General features: G+C 44.7%; 1 protein-coding gene across 2 annotated transcripts in view; it reads right to left on the bottom strand.

Annotated features, from left to right (window-relative positions):
• The window catches only part of ASB9 (ankyrin repeat and SOCS box containing 9), a 27,927-nt gene extending 18,320 nt beyond the window's left edge, over window positions 1–9,607 (bottom strand). Inside the window, exons 1-2 of one of the 2 annotated variants that reach the window (XM_023198977.1) lie at window positions 9,257–9,607; window positions 8,919–9,147 (exon numbers count right to left, since the gene is read on the bottom strand). In XM_023198977.1, coding sequence (XP_023054745.1) covers window positions 8,919–9,012 — 94 coding nt within the window. In that variant the 5' untranslated portion in view covers window positions 9,013–9,147; window positions 9,257–9,607. The remainder of the gene's footprint in view (window positions 1–8,918; window positions 9,148–9,256) is intronic. The other variant, XM_023198975.2, reaches the window with a different exon arrangement.
• Between the last annotated feature and the right edge of the window lie 5,485 nt (window positions 9,608–15,092).

Below are 15,092 nucleotides of genomic sequence, written 5' to 3'. Positions count from 1 at the left end.
AAAAAAAAAAAAAAAAAAAAAAAAAAAAAAAAAGCAGTCACTCCACAGTTCTACTTCCCCCAGCCCCTGGCAACCATGGATCTAGTTTCTGTCTCTATGCATTTGCCTATTCTGGACATTTCACATAAATGAAACCATACAGTATGTGGTGCTTTGCCACTGGCTTCTTTTATGTAGAATAATGTTTCAAAGTTTCATCCATGTTGTAGCATGCACCAGTACTTCATTCCTTTTTTTTTTTTTTTTTTGGTCAAATAATTCCATTGTATGGATAAGCCACGTTTTATTTATTCATTCATCAGTTGATAGAAATTTGTGTCATTTCTACTTCTTGGCTATTATTAATAATGCTGCTATCAACATTCATCTACAAGTTTTTGAGCAGATGTATGTTTTCAATTCTCCTGCATATACGCCTAAAAGAACTGCTGTATGATATGGTAACACAATGTTTGTTCTGAGACTATTTTCCAAAGTGGCTGTACTACTTTATATTCCCATCGGCAGTATATGAGCCTTCCCCTTCTAACTTAAAGTCATTTTAGTTCAGGGTTTGTTAGGCCTGTCACGGTACACCTATGCTCCTGCCCAGAAGAAAAACACGAGTCCCTGTAAAACCAAAATCCGTCTCAAATTTATACAAGGCCTTTGACCTCAGGTCTCAGAACAAATGAGTGATTATGTGAAAATTTACAATGGTGACAATGAATAATTTAACATTTTTCTTTGTGTGTAATGTTTTGTTTGTTTTTTGAGACAGAGTCTCACTTTGTCACCCAGGCTGGAGTACAGTGGGGCAATCTCGGCTCACTGCAACCTCCGCCTCCCGGGTTCAAGTGGTTCTCCTGCCTCAGCCTCTCAAGTAACTGGGACTACAGGTGCACACCATCACACTCAGCTAATTTTTGTAATTTTAGTAGAGACAGGGTTTCACCACGTTGGTGAGACTGGTCGCCAACTCCTGACCTCAAGTGATCCATGCGCCTCAGCCTCCCAAAGTGCTGGGATTATAGGCATGAGCCACTGCGCCTGGCCTACTTTAACATTTTTCTAACATTCAGAGAGCATAGATTGTGTGTGTGTGTGTGTATTAGCAAACACCACAATTTGCAACATGGATTAGTCCACACACAACTCTTTCACTCTGGAAAACACTGAAAAGATAGCTGAGTGAGACACGTCTCTTTAGGGATCCAAATGAGGGTCTGTCTGCTGGACCTGGGAAATGGTTCTTTCTTCATGGTTTTCCAGAGTGCACATCCCAAGCAGGCAACGAGCTGTAGGCTCAACACATGCCCAGTTGAACCCCAAAGCACTTGCCCTTGCTTTCCTGCTAACTGGTAGCTGGAAAGGGCAGAAAACAAGCAGGAAAGGGGACCTATTTTCCTGCCAGAACATGGACAATTCTCATAGTAGGAGACTATCCAATTCATGAAGGGGAGACTCAAGGTCACGACATCCTTTTCCACTGACCTCACCCAAGTCTTTGATACTCGAGGGCCATTAGGTGTATGTAACACATTATCCAAGTCCTTGGCATATATTAAACGCTCTTTCCCAACACTGGTTCAGCCAAGGTCTATTGGTTTTACTGCCAAAAAAATACATGTGAAATGAGGTCACCGACAATGCCATGGATCCGGTACTGTGGCTTATGGGTAAAATGGGGCAGGGAGCTCTTGTAATGAAACCACTCCACAAGTCCTCCAAGTAATGCCATTAAACTTACCTTTTAAATTGTACCCTCATCAAACGTGGAGCACATTAGGGAGGCTGCCATTTCATTTTTATTGTAATTTGTGGAACTTTTTTTTCATTTCTGTTATTTCAAAAGAGATTTAAGATGCACTAATTGGTACATTCTGAAAATAGCTATTACTGATGTTCTGAGAACCCCAGTGAATGCTGGGCAGTAGCATAAATCTACTCATCCTGAGAAACGTTTTGCAAAGTCAAGGAGAGAAAAAAGTTGTTGGGTTGCTCTGAGGGGACAGGAGTATTTGCCTTCAGTCTTCAGGACACAATAAGGGTGGATTCAGTGGCATGAACCAACCTGCCAGAACCTGGAAAGGATCTGGGTGCTATGTTCACAATTATTGTGGACCTTAGTTTGATCCCAGGACAAAGAGAAAAGAGGAGAAAAAGAAACAAGAGGCTTACAGTCAGAAACAAACAGAAAGGCCCACTGAGGCAACTCCTGGGCAAGTCAGTTGCAGTTCTTTCTCCAGTTCCATCATCCAGCCTCTCCTCTCCTCTTTCTTCTCTCTCTCCTCTTTCCTGTGTCCCTCTCTCTTCTCTCTCTCTCAATATAAAGTTGCCTTCCCATTCTGTCTCAAAGGCAGATTTTCCCCCAGAAAACTCACCCCTCCTGAGGTGCCCCAATATCTAAAAATTCACCATAAGACAATAAAATTGTTTTCTTTCAATACCTGTTCTAGCTTGTCTTCTGTTTAAATGTGAATACTCTCTATAGGGTGGGCTCAATTTGGCAAGGATAGAAATACCTCTACAGGTGTCAGTCTTCAGGCAAAATCCCAAAAGTTAGACACTAACACTGGGAGCAGCAGTTACCTGCTTGGTGGAATTACGGGTGGTTAGTTTATCTTTCAATAGATTTTCCCAAGTTTCCATGAGTAGGTGTAAATTAGTTTCTTAGGGAAACCGTAACAAAACACCACAAACTGCGTGGCTTCAAACAACAGAAATTTGTTGTCACAGAGTCCTAGAGGCTAGCAGTGGGATAGAAGTCTGAAATCAAGGTGTGCACACTGCCATACTCTATCCAAAGGCTCTAGGGAAAAAATCCTTCCTTGCCTCTTCTAGCTTCTGGCAGTGGCCATCAGTCCTTGGTGTTCCTTGGTTTCTAGGTGCTTCACTCCTATCTCTGCCTCTGTTGTCACATAGCATTCTCCATGTGTCTCCTCTCCTTTTCTTACAGGGACTCTGGTCATGTTGGATTAAGGTCCATCCTACCCTACTTATGACCTCATCTTAACTCATCTTAACTAAGGAGGTCGCATTCTGAGGCACAGAGGGTTGAGTATTTAACCATATATCTTTTCAGGGGACACAATTCAACTCCTAACAAGCTACTTTCAGGAAAAAAGCAAGACATTCTTTCCCTGCTCCTTGGACAGGAGAGTCTAACATTAAACAAATCTCTATAAAGAGTTGGCTGCCCATCTTCATTCATAACCTTTCCTCCCTCCCTACCCCAGGGAAGTGGGCAGAAAAACACCTGCAGGTGGAGGTGGGAGCAGCAAGGCAATCCACACCTGGGCCCTGTTTTCCCTCTAACTTGGCCTTGTGCGAAGGGACATGCTTCACCTGAGCTGAGTTTCTTGGCAGAGCTATTTGAAAACAGCATTCTGAGTGTTCTGCATTCCACACTTCACCAAGGTTAAGACCTCAGAAGCATAAACAAAAGCAACCAACTACAATTGAGGTTTTACCCAAGGGGCAGGACTGATGGAAAGCAGATGGAGAATGACTCCACTTGAGTAGGGAGAGGCAGAAAGTGGTTTCATGGGGGCAATGGCTCAGCTGGGTGTAGAAGGTGAGTGGCAATTTGCCAGTCAGATTCGCAACAGAAAGTAAGAGACCAGAAGTATCCAGGCACCTACCCTTGTGACTTCTACTTCTTTGAAAACTTCTCTTCCCTTAGTACCTGTGCAATTACAACATCCAGAATCTCTTTCTGCTTCTCTGTCCAACTTACTGGTCCTACTTCATCAACTGGAGGCCTGTCCCAGGGTTCTATCCTTGGTTGACTCTCAGCTCTTGGCCATCAGCCAATTTCTCCCTTCCCTAGGTTTCAACCACAGCCCCTCTGTAGAACATTCTGAGGTCTCTGGCTTCTAACTTGTGATCATTCCTAAGTCTCGGTCCCATGTCACCATACTGTGCACTGGGCATCACGGCTGGCACTGTCATGTCCAAAACAGAACTCTGTATCCTCTCCTCCTCATCCTGCATCCAAGGCAACTTCCTTTCCAACTTCCCTCTTATCTAGCTTATCTGACATTACTTTGGGCTTGAGAACCTTATAATTTTGCTTGCCTTCTCTCTGTTAGTTCCAACATTTAATCAGGCAACATACCCTGGTTTCTCTTTCCTTTGAAATCATCGCCCTTTCTCTGTCATTTCCAAAGTTCGATCCAAATGTAAGTTTCATGCTTGGATTAGTGCAGTGGTTCTCAAAGTATGGTCCCTGACCAGTACCATCCGTGTCACCTGGGAGTTTGTTATGAATGCAGATTCCTAGGCCTCCACCCCAGGCCTACCACTTCATCAAAAGCTGCATCATCTGCTTTTTTTTTTTTTTTGAGACAGTCTCGCTGTGTTGCCCAGGCTGGAGTGCAGTGGCATGATCTCGGCTCACTGCAACCTCTGCCTCCCAGGTTTAAGCAATTCTCCTGCCTCGGCCTCCTAAGTAGCTGGGATTATAGGCATGTGCCAACACACCTAGCTAGTTTTTTTTTTTTTTGAGACAGAGTTTTGCTCTTGTTGCCCAGGTTGGAGTGCAATGGTGTGATCTCGGCTCACCACAACCTCTGCCTCCCAGGTTCAAGCAACTCTCCTGCCTCAGCCTCCTGGGTAGCTGGGATTACAGGCATGCACCACCATGCCCGGCTAATTTTGTATTTTTAGTAAAGACTGGGTTTCTGCATGTTGGTCAGGCTGGTCTCAAACTCCCGACCTCAGGTGATTCGCCTGCCTCGGCCTCCCAAAGTGCTGGGATTACAGGTGTGAGCCACCGCACCCAGCCAGAAGCTACATTATCTGCATTTTAATAAGCTCTTCAGGCGATGTAGAGGCACATGAGAATTTGAGAACCACTGGATGAATGCAACAGTCTCCCACGATTCCAACACAATCTATCCCAGCTGTGGCTAACAAGTTACTTCACCTACAGCCTTATTACCAGGTCTCTGCGCTAGAACCACCAATGGCTCTCAATTCCCTGCTTCATGAAGCCTAACCTCCTCCACTCAGCTCTTAAAGCTTTATCTGCCACTCCATCTCTTCAAACCTGTTCTCACTAGACTCCCTAAGACCTTCACATTTTGCACTCTAGCTGTAACAACATGTTCACTTTACAAGCACCATGCCTTTGAGTATAACACCTGCCCACTCCCACTCACCCACCCTGACCCCACCAAGGTTGGATTAGGACCTTTAGAAACACTGAACAGTTGGCTCAGGCCTGTAATCCCAGCACTTTGGGAGGATGAGACGGGTGAATCACGAGATCAGGAGATCGAGACCAACCTGGCTAACACAGAGAAACCCCGACTCTACTAAAAATACAAAAAATTAGCCGGGCGTGGTGGCGGGAGCCTGTAGTACCAGCTACTTGGGAGGCTGAGGCAGGAGAATGGCATGAACCCAGGAGGCAGAGCTTGCAGTGAGCCGAGATCATGCCACTGCACTCCAGCCTGGGTGACAGAGCGAGACTCCGTCTCAAAAAATTAAAAAAAAAAAAAAAAAAAGAAGAAGAAGAAAAAGAAACCCTCAACAGTGAAAAGTGGCTGGTGCCTCTCTCCCATGTGGAAACAAAAATAAATACGATACTTAGCTATAAAATAACAGTGCAGAAACCAACCAAATTACTGATTCTTTCCCATAATGATTGGTTTGCTACTTTAAAAATGTATTTATTGGCTGGGCACGGTGGCTCACACCTGTAATCCTAGCACTTTGGGAGGCTGAGGCGGGCAGACTGCCTGAGCTCAGGAATTTGAGACCAGCCTGGACAACATGGTGAAACCCCATCTCTACTAAAACACACACAAAAAAAACAAAAAATTAGCCAGGCGTGTGCTTATAGTCCTACCTAGTCCCTGCTTCTCCCTCATGAGGCAGGAGAATTGCTTGAATTGCTTGAACCCAGGAGGCCAAGGTTGCAGTGAGCCGAGATGGTGCCACTGCACTCCAGCCTGGTGACAGAGCGAGACTGTCAAAAAAAAAAAAACGTGTGTATGTGTGTGTGTGTGTATATATACATATATAATTCCTTATAAAAAGTGGCTGGGCATGGTGGCTCACACCTGTAATCCCAGCACTTTGGGAGGCCAAAGTAGGCGGATCACTTGAGGTCAGGAGTTCAAGACCAGCCTTGCCAACATGATGAAACCCGTCTCTACTAAAAATACAAAAATCAGCCGGGTGTGGTGGCAGACGCCTGTAATCCCAGCTACTCGGGAAGCTGAGGCAGGAGAGTCGCTTGAACACAGGAAGGTGGAGTTTGCAGTGAGCCGAGATTGCTCCACTGCATTCCAGCCTGGGTGACAGAGTGAAACTCCATTTCAAAAAAAGAAAGAAAAGAAATTCTTTGTAAAAAGTGATTTTTGGTGCCACTCTTGCTTTCCTAGTTCTCCAAACTCATGCTGGAAACATCTGCTGATTAATCCAGTTCTGCCTTTGTGGATCTAAATCCCACTCACCATTGAGTACTCTGGCTCATTTTATAAGTGAAATTGGATAAATGAATGAATGAATGAGCAGGCTAGTCTGCTCAGTCAAAGGGAAGGCGTTTTGTGTTTTATTTCTTCCATTTTTACCCTTTCAGTACCTGTATACTAGATTAATAAACCCTGACTGACGGCTGGGCACGGTGGCTCATGCCTGTAATCCTAGCACTTTGGGAGGCCCAGGCAGAGGTCAGGAGTTGGAGACCAGCCTGGCCAACGTGGCGAAACCCCATCTCTACTAAAAATACAAAAATTAGCCGGGTGTGGTGGCGGGCACCTATAATCCCAGCTACTCGGGAGGCTGAGGCAGGAGAATCGCTTGAACCCGGGAGGTGGCGGAGGTTACAGTGAGCCGAGGTCTCGCCATTGCACTCCAGCCCGTGCGACAGAGTGAGACTCCGTCTCAAAAAAACCAAATCAGGCCGGGCGTGGTGGCTCACGCCTGTAATCCCAGCACTTTGGGAGGCCGAGGCCGGTGGATCACGACATCAGGAGATCCAGACCATCCTGGCTAACACGGTGAAAACCCGTCTCTACTAAAAACACACAAAAAATTAGCCTGGCTTGGTGGTGGGCGCCTGTAGTCCCAGCTACTCGGGAGGCTGAGGCAGGAGAATGGCGTGAACCCCGGAGGTGGAGCTTGCAGTGAGCCGAGATCGCGCCACTGCACTCCAGCCTGGGCGACAGAGTGAGACTCCGTCTCAAAAACAAAAACAAAAACAAAAACCCTGACTGACTTCAGGGTCTCTCCCTGTTTATTGCCCCTTTGATCAACAGGTGCTGTGGGCAGTATACCAGGTGTGTGTGTGTGTGTGTGTGTATATATATTTACACACTTTTTTTTTTTTGAGACGGAGTCTCGTTCTGTCGCCCAGGCTGGAGTGCAGTGGCGCGATCTCAGCTCACTGCAAGCTCCGCCTCAGCCTCCCGAGTAGCTTGAGACTACAGGCGCCCACTACCACGCCCGGCTAATTTTTTTTTTTTTATTTTTTGGTAGAGACGGGGTTTCACCGTGTTAGCCAGGATGGTCTCGATCTCCTGACCTCGTGATCCGCCTGCCTCGGCCTCTCAAAGTGCTGGGATTACAGGCGTGAGCTACAGCGCCAGCTTTTTTTTTTTTGGAGCATGGTGACAGACTCGCTCTGTCACCATGCTGGAGTGCTGTGTCGAGATCTCGGTGCACTGCAACCTCCGCCTCCCGGGTTCAAGCGATTCTCTTGCCTCAGCCTCCCGAGTAGGTGGGATTACAGGTACGTGTAATCCCAGCTAATTTTTGTATTTGAGGTAGAGATGGGGTTTCACCATGTTGGCCGGGAGGGTATCATGACCTGGTGATCCGCCCGCCTCTGCCTCCCAAAGTGCTGGGATTTCAGGTGTAAGCCATCGTGCTCCGTCTATATAAGCCTGAACCCAGGAGAGGGAGGTTGCACTGAGTCAAGATTGCGCCACTGCACTCCAGCCCAGGCGACAGAGCAGGACTCCGTCTTAAAAAAAAATTAATAAGTAATAAATACATCAATTCAGCAAGGCTGCGGCAACACCAGCTTTCCCAGCCCTGGGTGCTGGGGCTTGTCACCATAACAAGCCCCCAAGGATCTCAGCAGGGTGAACAACAGTTGCAGAAAGTGAGCTGTTTCCTTCACACCCTCACCCTGCTCCCTTTGCTCTCCAAAAGTTACGAACTTTTGAGTTTCCTTCCTGATAAACTCCAAGGCTTCCTCACTGATTGGTCTCAGTTTGGGAAAGGATGTGACATCAACTTTGCAGACTTGGGGCTGGAGAGGTAACCAGTGTATTACTAACCAATATACTATTATGTATAAAAACCTGTGTGCAAATGCCTGACAAATTTTTCAGAATCCTTTTAGCCAACAGGCACCTGCTGAATGCTCACCAAAGTGTGTATTTGTGGGATTCTGTACATTAGCACAGACACCACCTGACAGATGAGAATACCTGTAAGATGATTCTCCAATGTTTAAGTAAAACAAAGTCTCTTTTGTCTCTTTGGAAAGTGACTCGATCAGTGCTCAATGTTTGAACATCATTTATAAATCCTGCCCCACCTAAATACCAAACACCTAAGACTTGCAAATTAAGAAAAAAGTTTTAGCATTAAAAATTTTCCTGTTTATAAGTAACTTTCAAACCTCCAATTTAACAAATAATGCATCTGACCCATAAAGAATGATTCCTAGGAGCTGAAATTTTCACTGGAGAATAATTTGTGACAACTGAATTTGTGTTGTATGTAGGATTCTGCAGAAAGAAGTGTACACATTTTTGAACAGCTGTGTAAAGGATATATACCAGCGAACTGTGGGCATCTGCCCAGTAACAGACCCATGGACACCTCACACAGAGCCACTGAAACTGCCCAACCCTCCTCTCCTGAGCACATTAGCCAACCTCCCCAGGGCTGATTCCACTGCCCCTATGACTCACCACTCATCAATGGGTTTGAAAGAAGCCTGATGTCAGGAGAGTCTCTTGGCCCCGCGGGCTTGCTCCCATCCATGTCCCCTTGTTTGCCATCCATGATGCTCTCTCCTAAGCGAGCAAGCTCTGCGCTCCACTTCAGTTGCTCAGCAAAGTCCAAACTCCATGCTCCCCCTGCTCCTGAAAAATTCCAGTTCTGTGGCTGGCTGAGCTGCACACGTCCTGGTCAAATGGTCTGCAGCAAAGAACAGAGCAGGCAGGGTAATCTGAGTGCTACCTGTGGTCAGAGAGAGGCACACGCTGGTGCACACACACACACACACACGCACACACACACGCTTTACCTAACTGGCTGGAGGCCCGCCAGAGGCCACAAGAAGCCTCCAGCCCTAAGTCTGCGAAGTTGCTGATGTCACGTCCTTTTCCAAACTGAGACCAATCAGTGAGGAAGCCTTGGAGTTTATCAGGAAGGAAACTCACAGTTTGTAACTTTTGAGAGTGAAGGGAGCAGGGTGGGGATGAAGGAAACAGCTCACTTTTTGCAATTGTTGTTCACCCTGCTGAGATCTGTTTGTTACATGGTAGCTTGTTATGGAGACAAGCCCGAGCACCCAGAGCTGAGAAAGCTGGTTTTGCAGCAGCCCTGCTGAATTGCTTGCACAGTAACATGCACAGCACGCCCTGGCCATCTGCACATGTGCTTTCAATTGTGCTGGGAGTTTCTTATGGGAAAATGTGTCTATATGTTACAAAAAATGTACCTGTGGAAAGAACCATTTTGTTCCTTTCAGTTGCAAGAATTTCACTAAATGTCCTACCGCACCTTTCCTCCACTCATTTTATTTTAACTTCTAAATAAATAATGAACGGTTGCAATTGGAAAAATGGATTGCTAGGTGGCCTGGGATGTGGAAGAGACCTGCTATCTTTTCATTGTGAATTACTAAAACTTATTTTGTTAACGTTTTGCTGTTTTTGCTTATACAAAACATTTGGGGCCCGGCGCGGTGGCTCATGCCTGTAATCCCAGCACTTTGGGAGGCCAAGGTGGGCGGATCACGAGGTAAGGAGTTTGAGACCAGCCTGGCTAACATAGTGAAACCCCGTCTCTACTAAAAATACAAAAAAATTAGCTGGGCGTGGTGGCAGGCGCCTGTAATCCCAGCTACTCGGGAGGCTGAGGCAGGAGAATCGCTTGAACCCAGGAGGCAAAGGTTGCAGTGAGCTGAGATCACGCCACTGCACTTCAGCCCAGGTGACGATGTGAGACTCCAGCCCAGGCGACAGTGCAAGACTCCACCTTAAAAAAAAAAAAAAAAAAAAAAAAATTGGATGTTCTGTGTCCATGTCTTTTCAGATAAGCCCAGTTGCCTCACACCCCTGGGTGCTACTTCAGGCTGACAAGCACCTCTAGGCTCCCACCGTTCCTCTCTTCCAGGCGGAAGAGGATTTTTCATCCCCATGGGGGAAGGCTCTGAGTTAAGTCTCAAGCACAGACTGGCTGTGAAGTGATTGCAGATTTGTCTTAATGCCAACGATGAGGACTAGATGTTTTAGATTTATGGAGTCTCAGTTAAAACATTTGGTGGCTGTTATTAATAGTTTGAGGGGTGTCATTCACGTTTTTAAAGGCATTTCTATGCATACACATGTATGCACATTTATGAATTTACATTTTCCACATAAATGTACCTATATTATTCTTTTTTTTTGAGACAGGGTCTCGCTTTGTCACCTGGGCTCGAGTGCCATGACGTCATCTCAGCTCACTGCAACTTTCACCTCCCGAGCTCAAGCAATTCTCCTGCCTCAGCCTCCCGAGTAGCTGGGATTACAGGAGCGCACCACTGCGCCCAGCTAATTTTTCTATTTTAAGTAGAAACAGGGTTTCACCATGTTAGCTAGGCTGGCCTCGAACTCCTGACCTCACGTGATCCCCGTGCCTTGGCCTCCCAAAGTGCTAGGATTACAGGTATGAGCCACCGCACCTGGCTCCTATATTATTCTATTATTCTATGCTTTTTACACTTATTTTGTCTGTGAGAGCTTTCCATATCAGCTTTTATAGCTATGCTCCTGTCTTTATTCACTGCTGCATAGCATTCCATATTGTGCCAGAAGTATTTAATTATGCTCCTAATGATGCAACCAGAATGTCATTTCTGTTAGTACTATGCAAAGACTAAAGTTCATATTTGTGTACATGTGGCTTTGTGCACATAGGCAAATATTTCTGGAGGAGAGATTCCTAAGAGTGGAATTGCTAAGTCAAAGGCATACTTATGCACACGTAATAAATTGTATAAAACTGAAGACACACACAGGAATGAGTACAAGTAAAACTGGGGAATTGAATAAGACTGCATGAATGGTGGCTTCCCAGTTACAATATTGTACTACAGTTTTGCAAAAAGTCACCATTGAGGGAAACTGGGCAAAGTGCACTGGAGATCTCTATGTGATTTCTTACAACTGCATGTGAATCTGTAATGATCTCAATACAAATTGCACTTTTTAAAAAGAGGCTGCTCATTGAAAATGTATAAACACTACTAAACTTCCCTGTATCTCTATTTGCAGAATTAACTGAGAAGGCCATAAGCATACAAATTCTTTACCACTCCATCAGGAAAGATTTGAAGAATGATACATTTGTTTGGCAGAGAGTGAGAAATTGATTCCCAACACAGACTGGATGAGGAGTTGAAGAGAAGGGCACAATGGGGAAACTGGATACCATTTCCTTTCCTTCCCAGTAAAATCTTTGTAGTACAGCTTCTTTATTTACTTTTAATTAAATTCCAAGTAGATAAGGCTTTTCCATATTCAAAATTAAGTTCCAAAATGACAATAAAGAAGATTTCCAGGTTGTTTCCCTACTACCTGGGAAGGAATTAATTCATCAGCCTTTACTCTTCTCACTTTATTTATGATGTTGATCAACACTGGTGAATAGGAGGATGTGAGGTGTATTTTTAAGCTGTTTGACAACAGTTCTTTACAAGGGAAGTTCATGCATTTGTGGATTTGTATGAGGATAAAGTTGAATCACATGTGTATGAGCTGTGATTATGGAGAAATTGGTTGGCTTACCAATAGCCATAAAAGAAGAGCAAGCTTACCAACTTCTAGTCAGCCTTGGTGCGTGTCAGCGTGTGTGTCTGGATGTTCAGTGAAATTGGCACAGGTTAGGTTGGAAAACAGAATGATCGTTGCCTGCAGCAGAAGATAAGGCCACAATCATTCCTCACCAGGAGCAGTGTTCACACTAGCCAGGGCCTCTGCCCTGCCCCTCAGTTAGCTGTCCAAGGCACACCTCAGGCATGGTTTAGGAGACTCTTTCCTCCCCAGTGTAGCTGGCTCAAGTCCAGCTGCTAAGAAGCTGAAAGCTCAAGAAGCGGGAGGTATGGTGAAAGGAAATCAACTTTATCCAAATGCTACTGAGAGTTGAAGCCAGCTGGACTTCCTGGGTCGAGTGGGGACTTGGAGAACTTTTGTGTCTAGCTAAAGAATTGTAAAAGGACCAATCAGCACTCCATAAAAATGCACCAATCAGCGCTCTGTGTCTAGCTAAAGGATTGTAAACGCACCAGTCAGCATTCTGTAGAAACGCACCAATCAGTGCTCTGTGTCTAGCTAAAGGATTGTAAATGCACCAATCAGTACTCTGTAAAAATGCACCAGTCAGCACTCTGTGTCTAGCTAAAGGATTGTAAATGCACCAATCAGCACTCTGTAAAAACACGCCAATCAGCACTCTGTGTTCAAAGGATTGTAAATGCACCAATCAGCACTCTGTGTCTAGCTAAAGGATTGTAAATGCACCAGTCAGCACTCTGTAAAAGCACACCAATCAGCGCTCTGTGTCTAGCTAAAGGATTGTAAACGCAGCAATCAGCACTCTGTAAAATGGACCAATCAGCGCTCTGTGTCTAGCTAAAGGATTGTAATTGCACCAATCAGCACTCTGTAAAAACGCACCAATCAGTGCTCTGTGTCTAGCTAAAGGATTGTAAACGCACCAATCGGCACTCTGAAAATGGACCAATCGGCACTCTGTAAAATGGACCATCTGCAGGATGTGGGTGGGGAAAAATAAGGGAATAAAAGCTGGCCACCCCCAGCCAGCAGCGGCAACCTGCTTGGGTCCCTTCCATGCTGTGGAAGCTTTGTTCTTTCACTCTTCACAATAAATCTTGCTACTGCTCATTCTTGGGTCCATGCCACCTTTAAGAGCTGTAACACTCACCACAAAGGTCCATGGCTTCATTCTTGAAGTCAGCAAGACCAAGAACCCACTGGAAGGAACCAACTATGGACACACTACCAGGTGGATAATGGCTCCCCTTTGAAAGACCATTCCAACTTTTTGGGTTGAGTGAAGGGATTTATGCAGGAAAAAGGTGTGGGAAAATACGGGAATATCAAGGGAGGGAAGAACTCTGTGTGTCTCTTGCCCATGGCTATCTTGAGTACTTGCCGGTCCGGAAGTCCAGTTTTTGTCATCCTCACTTCTGCGCGGTAGTGGTGGGCTAACTGTTCATAACTCCCCCAAGCAGGAGGATTCTGCTGCTGGGTCTCTGTGCCTTTTTTGTTTCAAAATTGCCCCCTGGAATTTCTAAGCAAGCATATGATTAGATAAGTGAGCACTGTTCACAAAAGTGCCTCATGGAAAAGAGAGAAACAACGAGTTTCAAAGTATGTTTCAAGGCTGAAAGCAAGACAGAAAATAAAAAGGTTTAAAATGCATTTTGAGGCTGGGATGCTCAGTTACACTGACACCTTGGGGGAGCCTTTAAAATCACTTCCAATCAGTCAAAGTTGGTCCAGGAGCTGAAGCGTCTACTCATTTCAGCTGGCAATTTTTCTAGCACAAAACCTTTAACGCCTAAAAGGAATACATCTGCTCAGCAACATGGAATACTCTGCTTCTACTGCTTTAGAAAGAAGTCAGTCAGTCCTACTCCGCCAAGCAGTACAATAAGACAAATAAGAATGTGTTTTTTTAAAAATCTGACATTATGCAGTATTCTCGAGGAAACAATCAGGTGGATCAAAATTGAGAGACAATCACATAACAATGGGGCTGGACTCTTCAAAAATGCCAACGGCATCGCTTTCTAGATTAAAGGAGAATAAAGAGACTTGGTAACTACATTCAATGCATGATCCTCTCAAAGAGATCCTGAATGGTGGAACATGCCCGAAAAGATATCATTAATGCCACCAGTGTGTGTGAGAACTTAAATGTGGATATATATTGGATAGTTGTAGTGCATCAGTGTCAAACCTCCTGTGTGTGATCACTACACCACAGTTCCACAGGAGAATCTCTGTGTTCTTAGGAGATGCACACTGAACTGCTCTGTGCTGAACCATATGGGAGCAAGAGGCCAAAAGGGAAATGTATGCCTTTATGCATGTTTTGCACCAAGTATAAAAAGTTAATGTAAGCTGTGCAGTCAAAACACATGAGTATATATAAAGCCTGCGTTGCCCAATCTGTTTGCATGGCATTGTCACTCCTCGTAAACCCAGCAGCCACATATCCCAGAACCAGGGGCTGATTGGAAACACTATTCTCATTGCACAATAATGCAGGGACATAAGCAACAAGAGCCTGTCTTTATTTAAAAATTTATTATTTTGGCTATCATGGGCTTTTTGCCTTAACATTGACTTTTCAAAATGGTGCACTAAAATATGCACATTAATGACTTTTTGTTGCCCTCTTAAATTTTTTGTCTCATTCACCTAATCCTGTTCCTAGCCCTGGTGAAGGATCATGATGTCCACAACTTACAAATCATTCATTTTTTAGATATATGGATATGTATTAATTATATATGAGTTTACATATATGGGTGTGTGTGCACATGTTCATTTATATATGTATATGTGTGTATACATTTGTATGTGCATATGTATGTGTATACGTGCATGTGTATATATATGTGTATACATGCATGTACATGTATGTATACTGGTATGTATGTGTGTGTGCATATACACATACATAGAGAAGCAAATGCAGCAAAATGCTAACAATTGGTGAATTGAGGTGATGGGCATACAGATATTCATTGTTTTATTGTAGATTTTTTGTAAGCTGGAAACTTCAAGATATAACAATGGCGGGAGTAGAAAAATTAATAAATGGAAATTAAGACCTGGTGCACA

Source organism: Piliocolobus tephrosceles, chromosome Y, assembly GCF_002776525.5.
Source record: "Piliocolobus tephrosceles isolate RC106 chromosome Y, ASM277652v3, whole genome shotgun sequence".
Taxonomy (NCBI): Eukaryota; Metazoa; Chordata; class Mammalia; order Primates; family Cercopithecidae; genus Piliocolobus; species Piliocolobus tephrosceles.
Note: the sequence above shows the minus strand (reverse complement) of the source record. Positions and strands in the feature narration are given on the sequence as shown.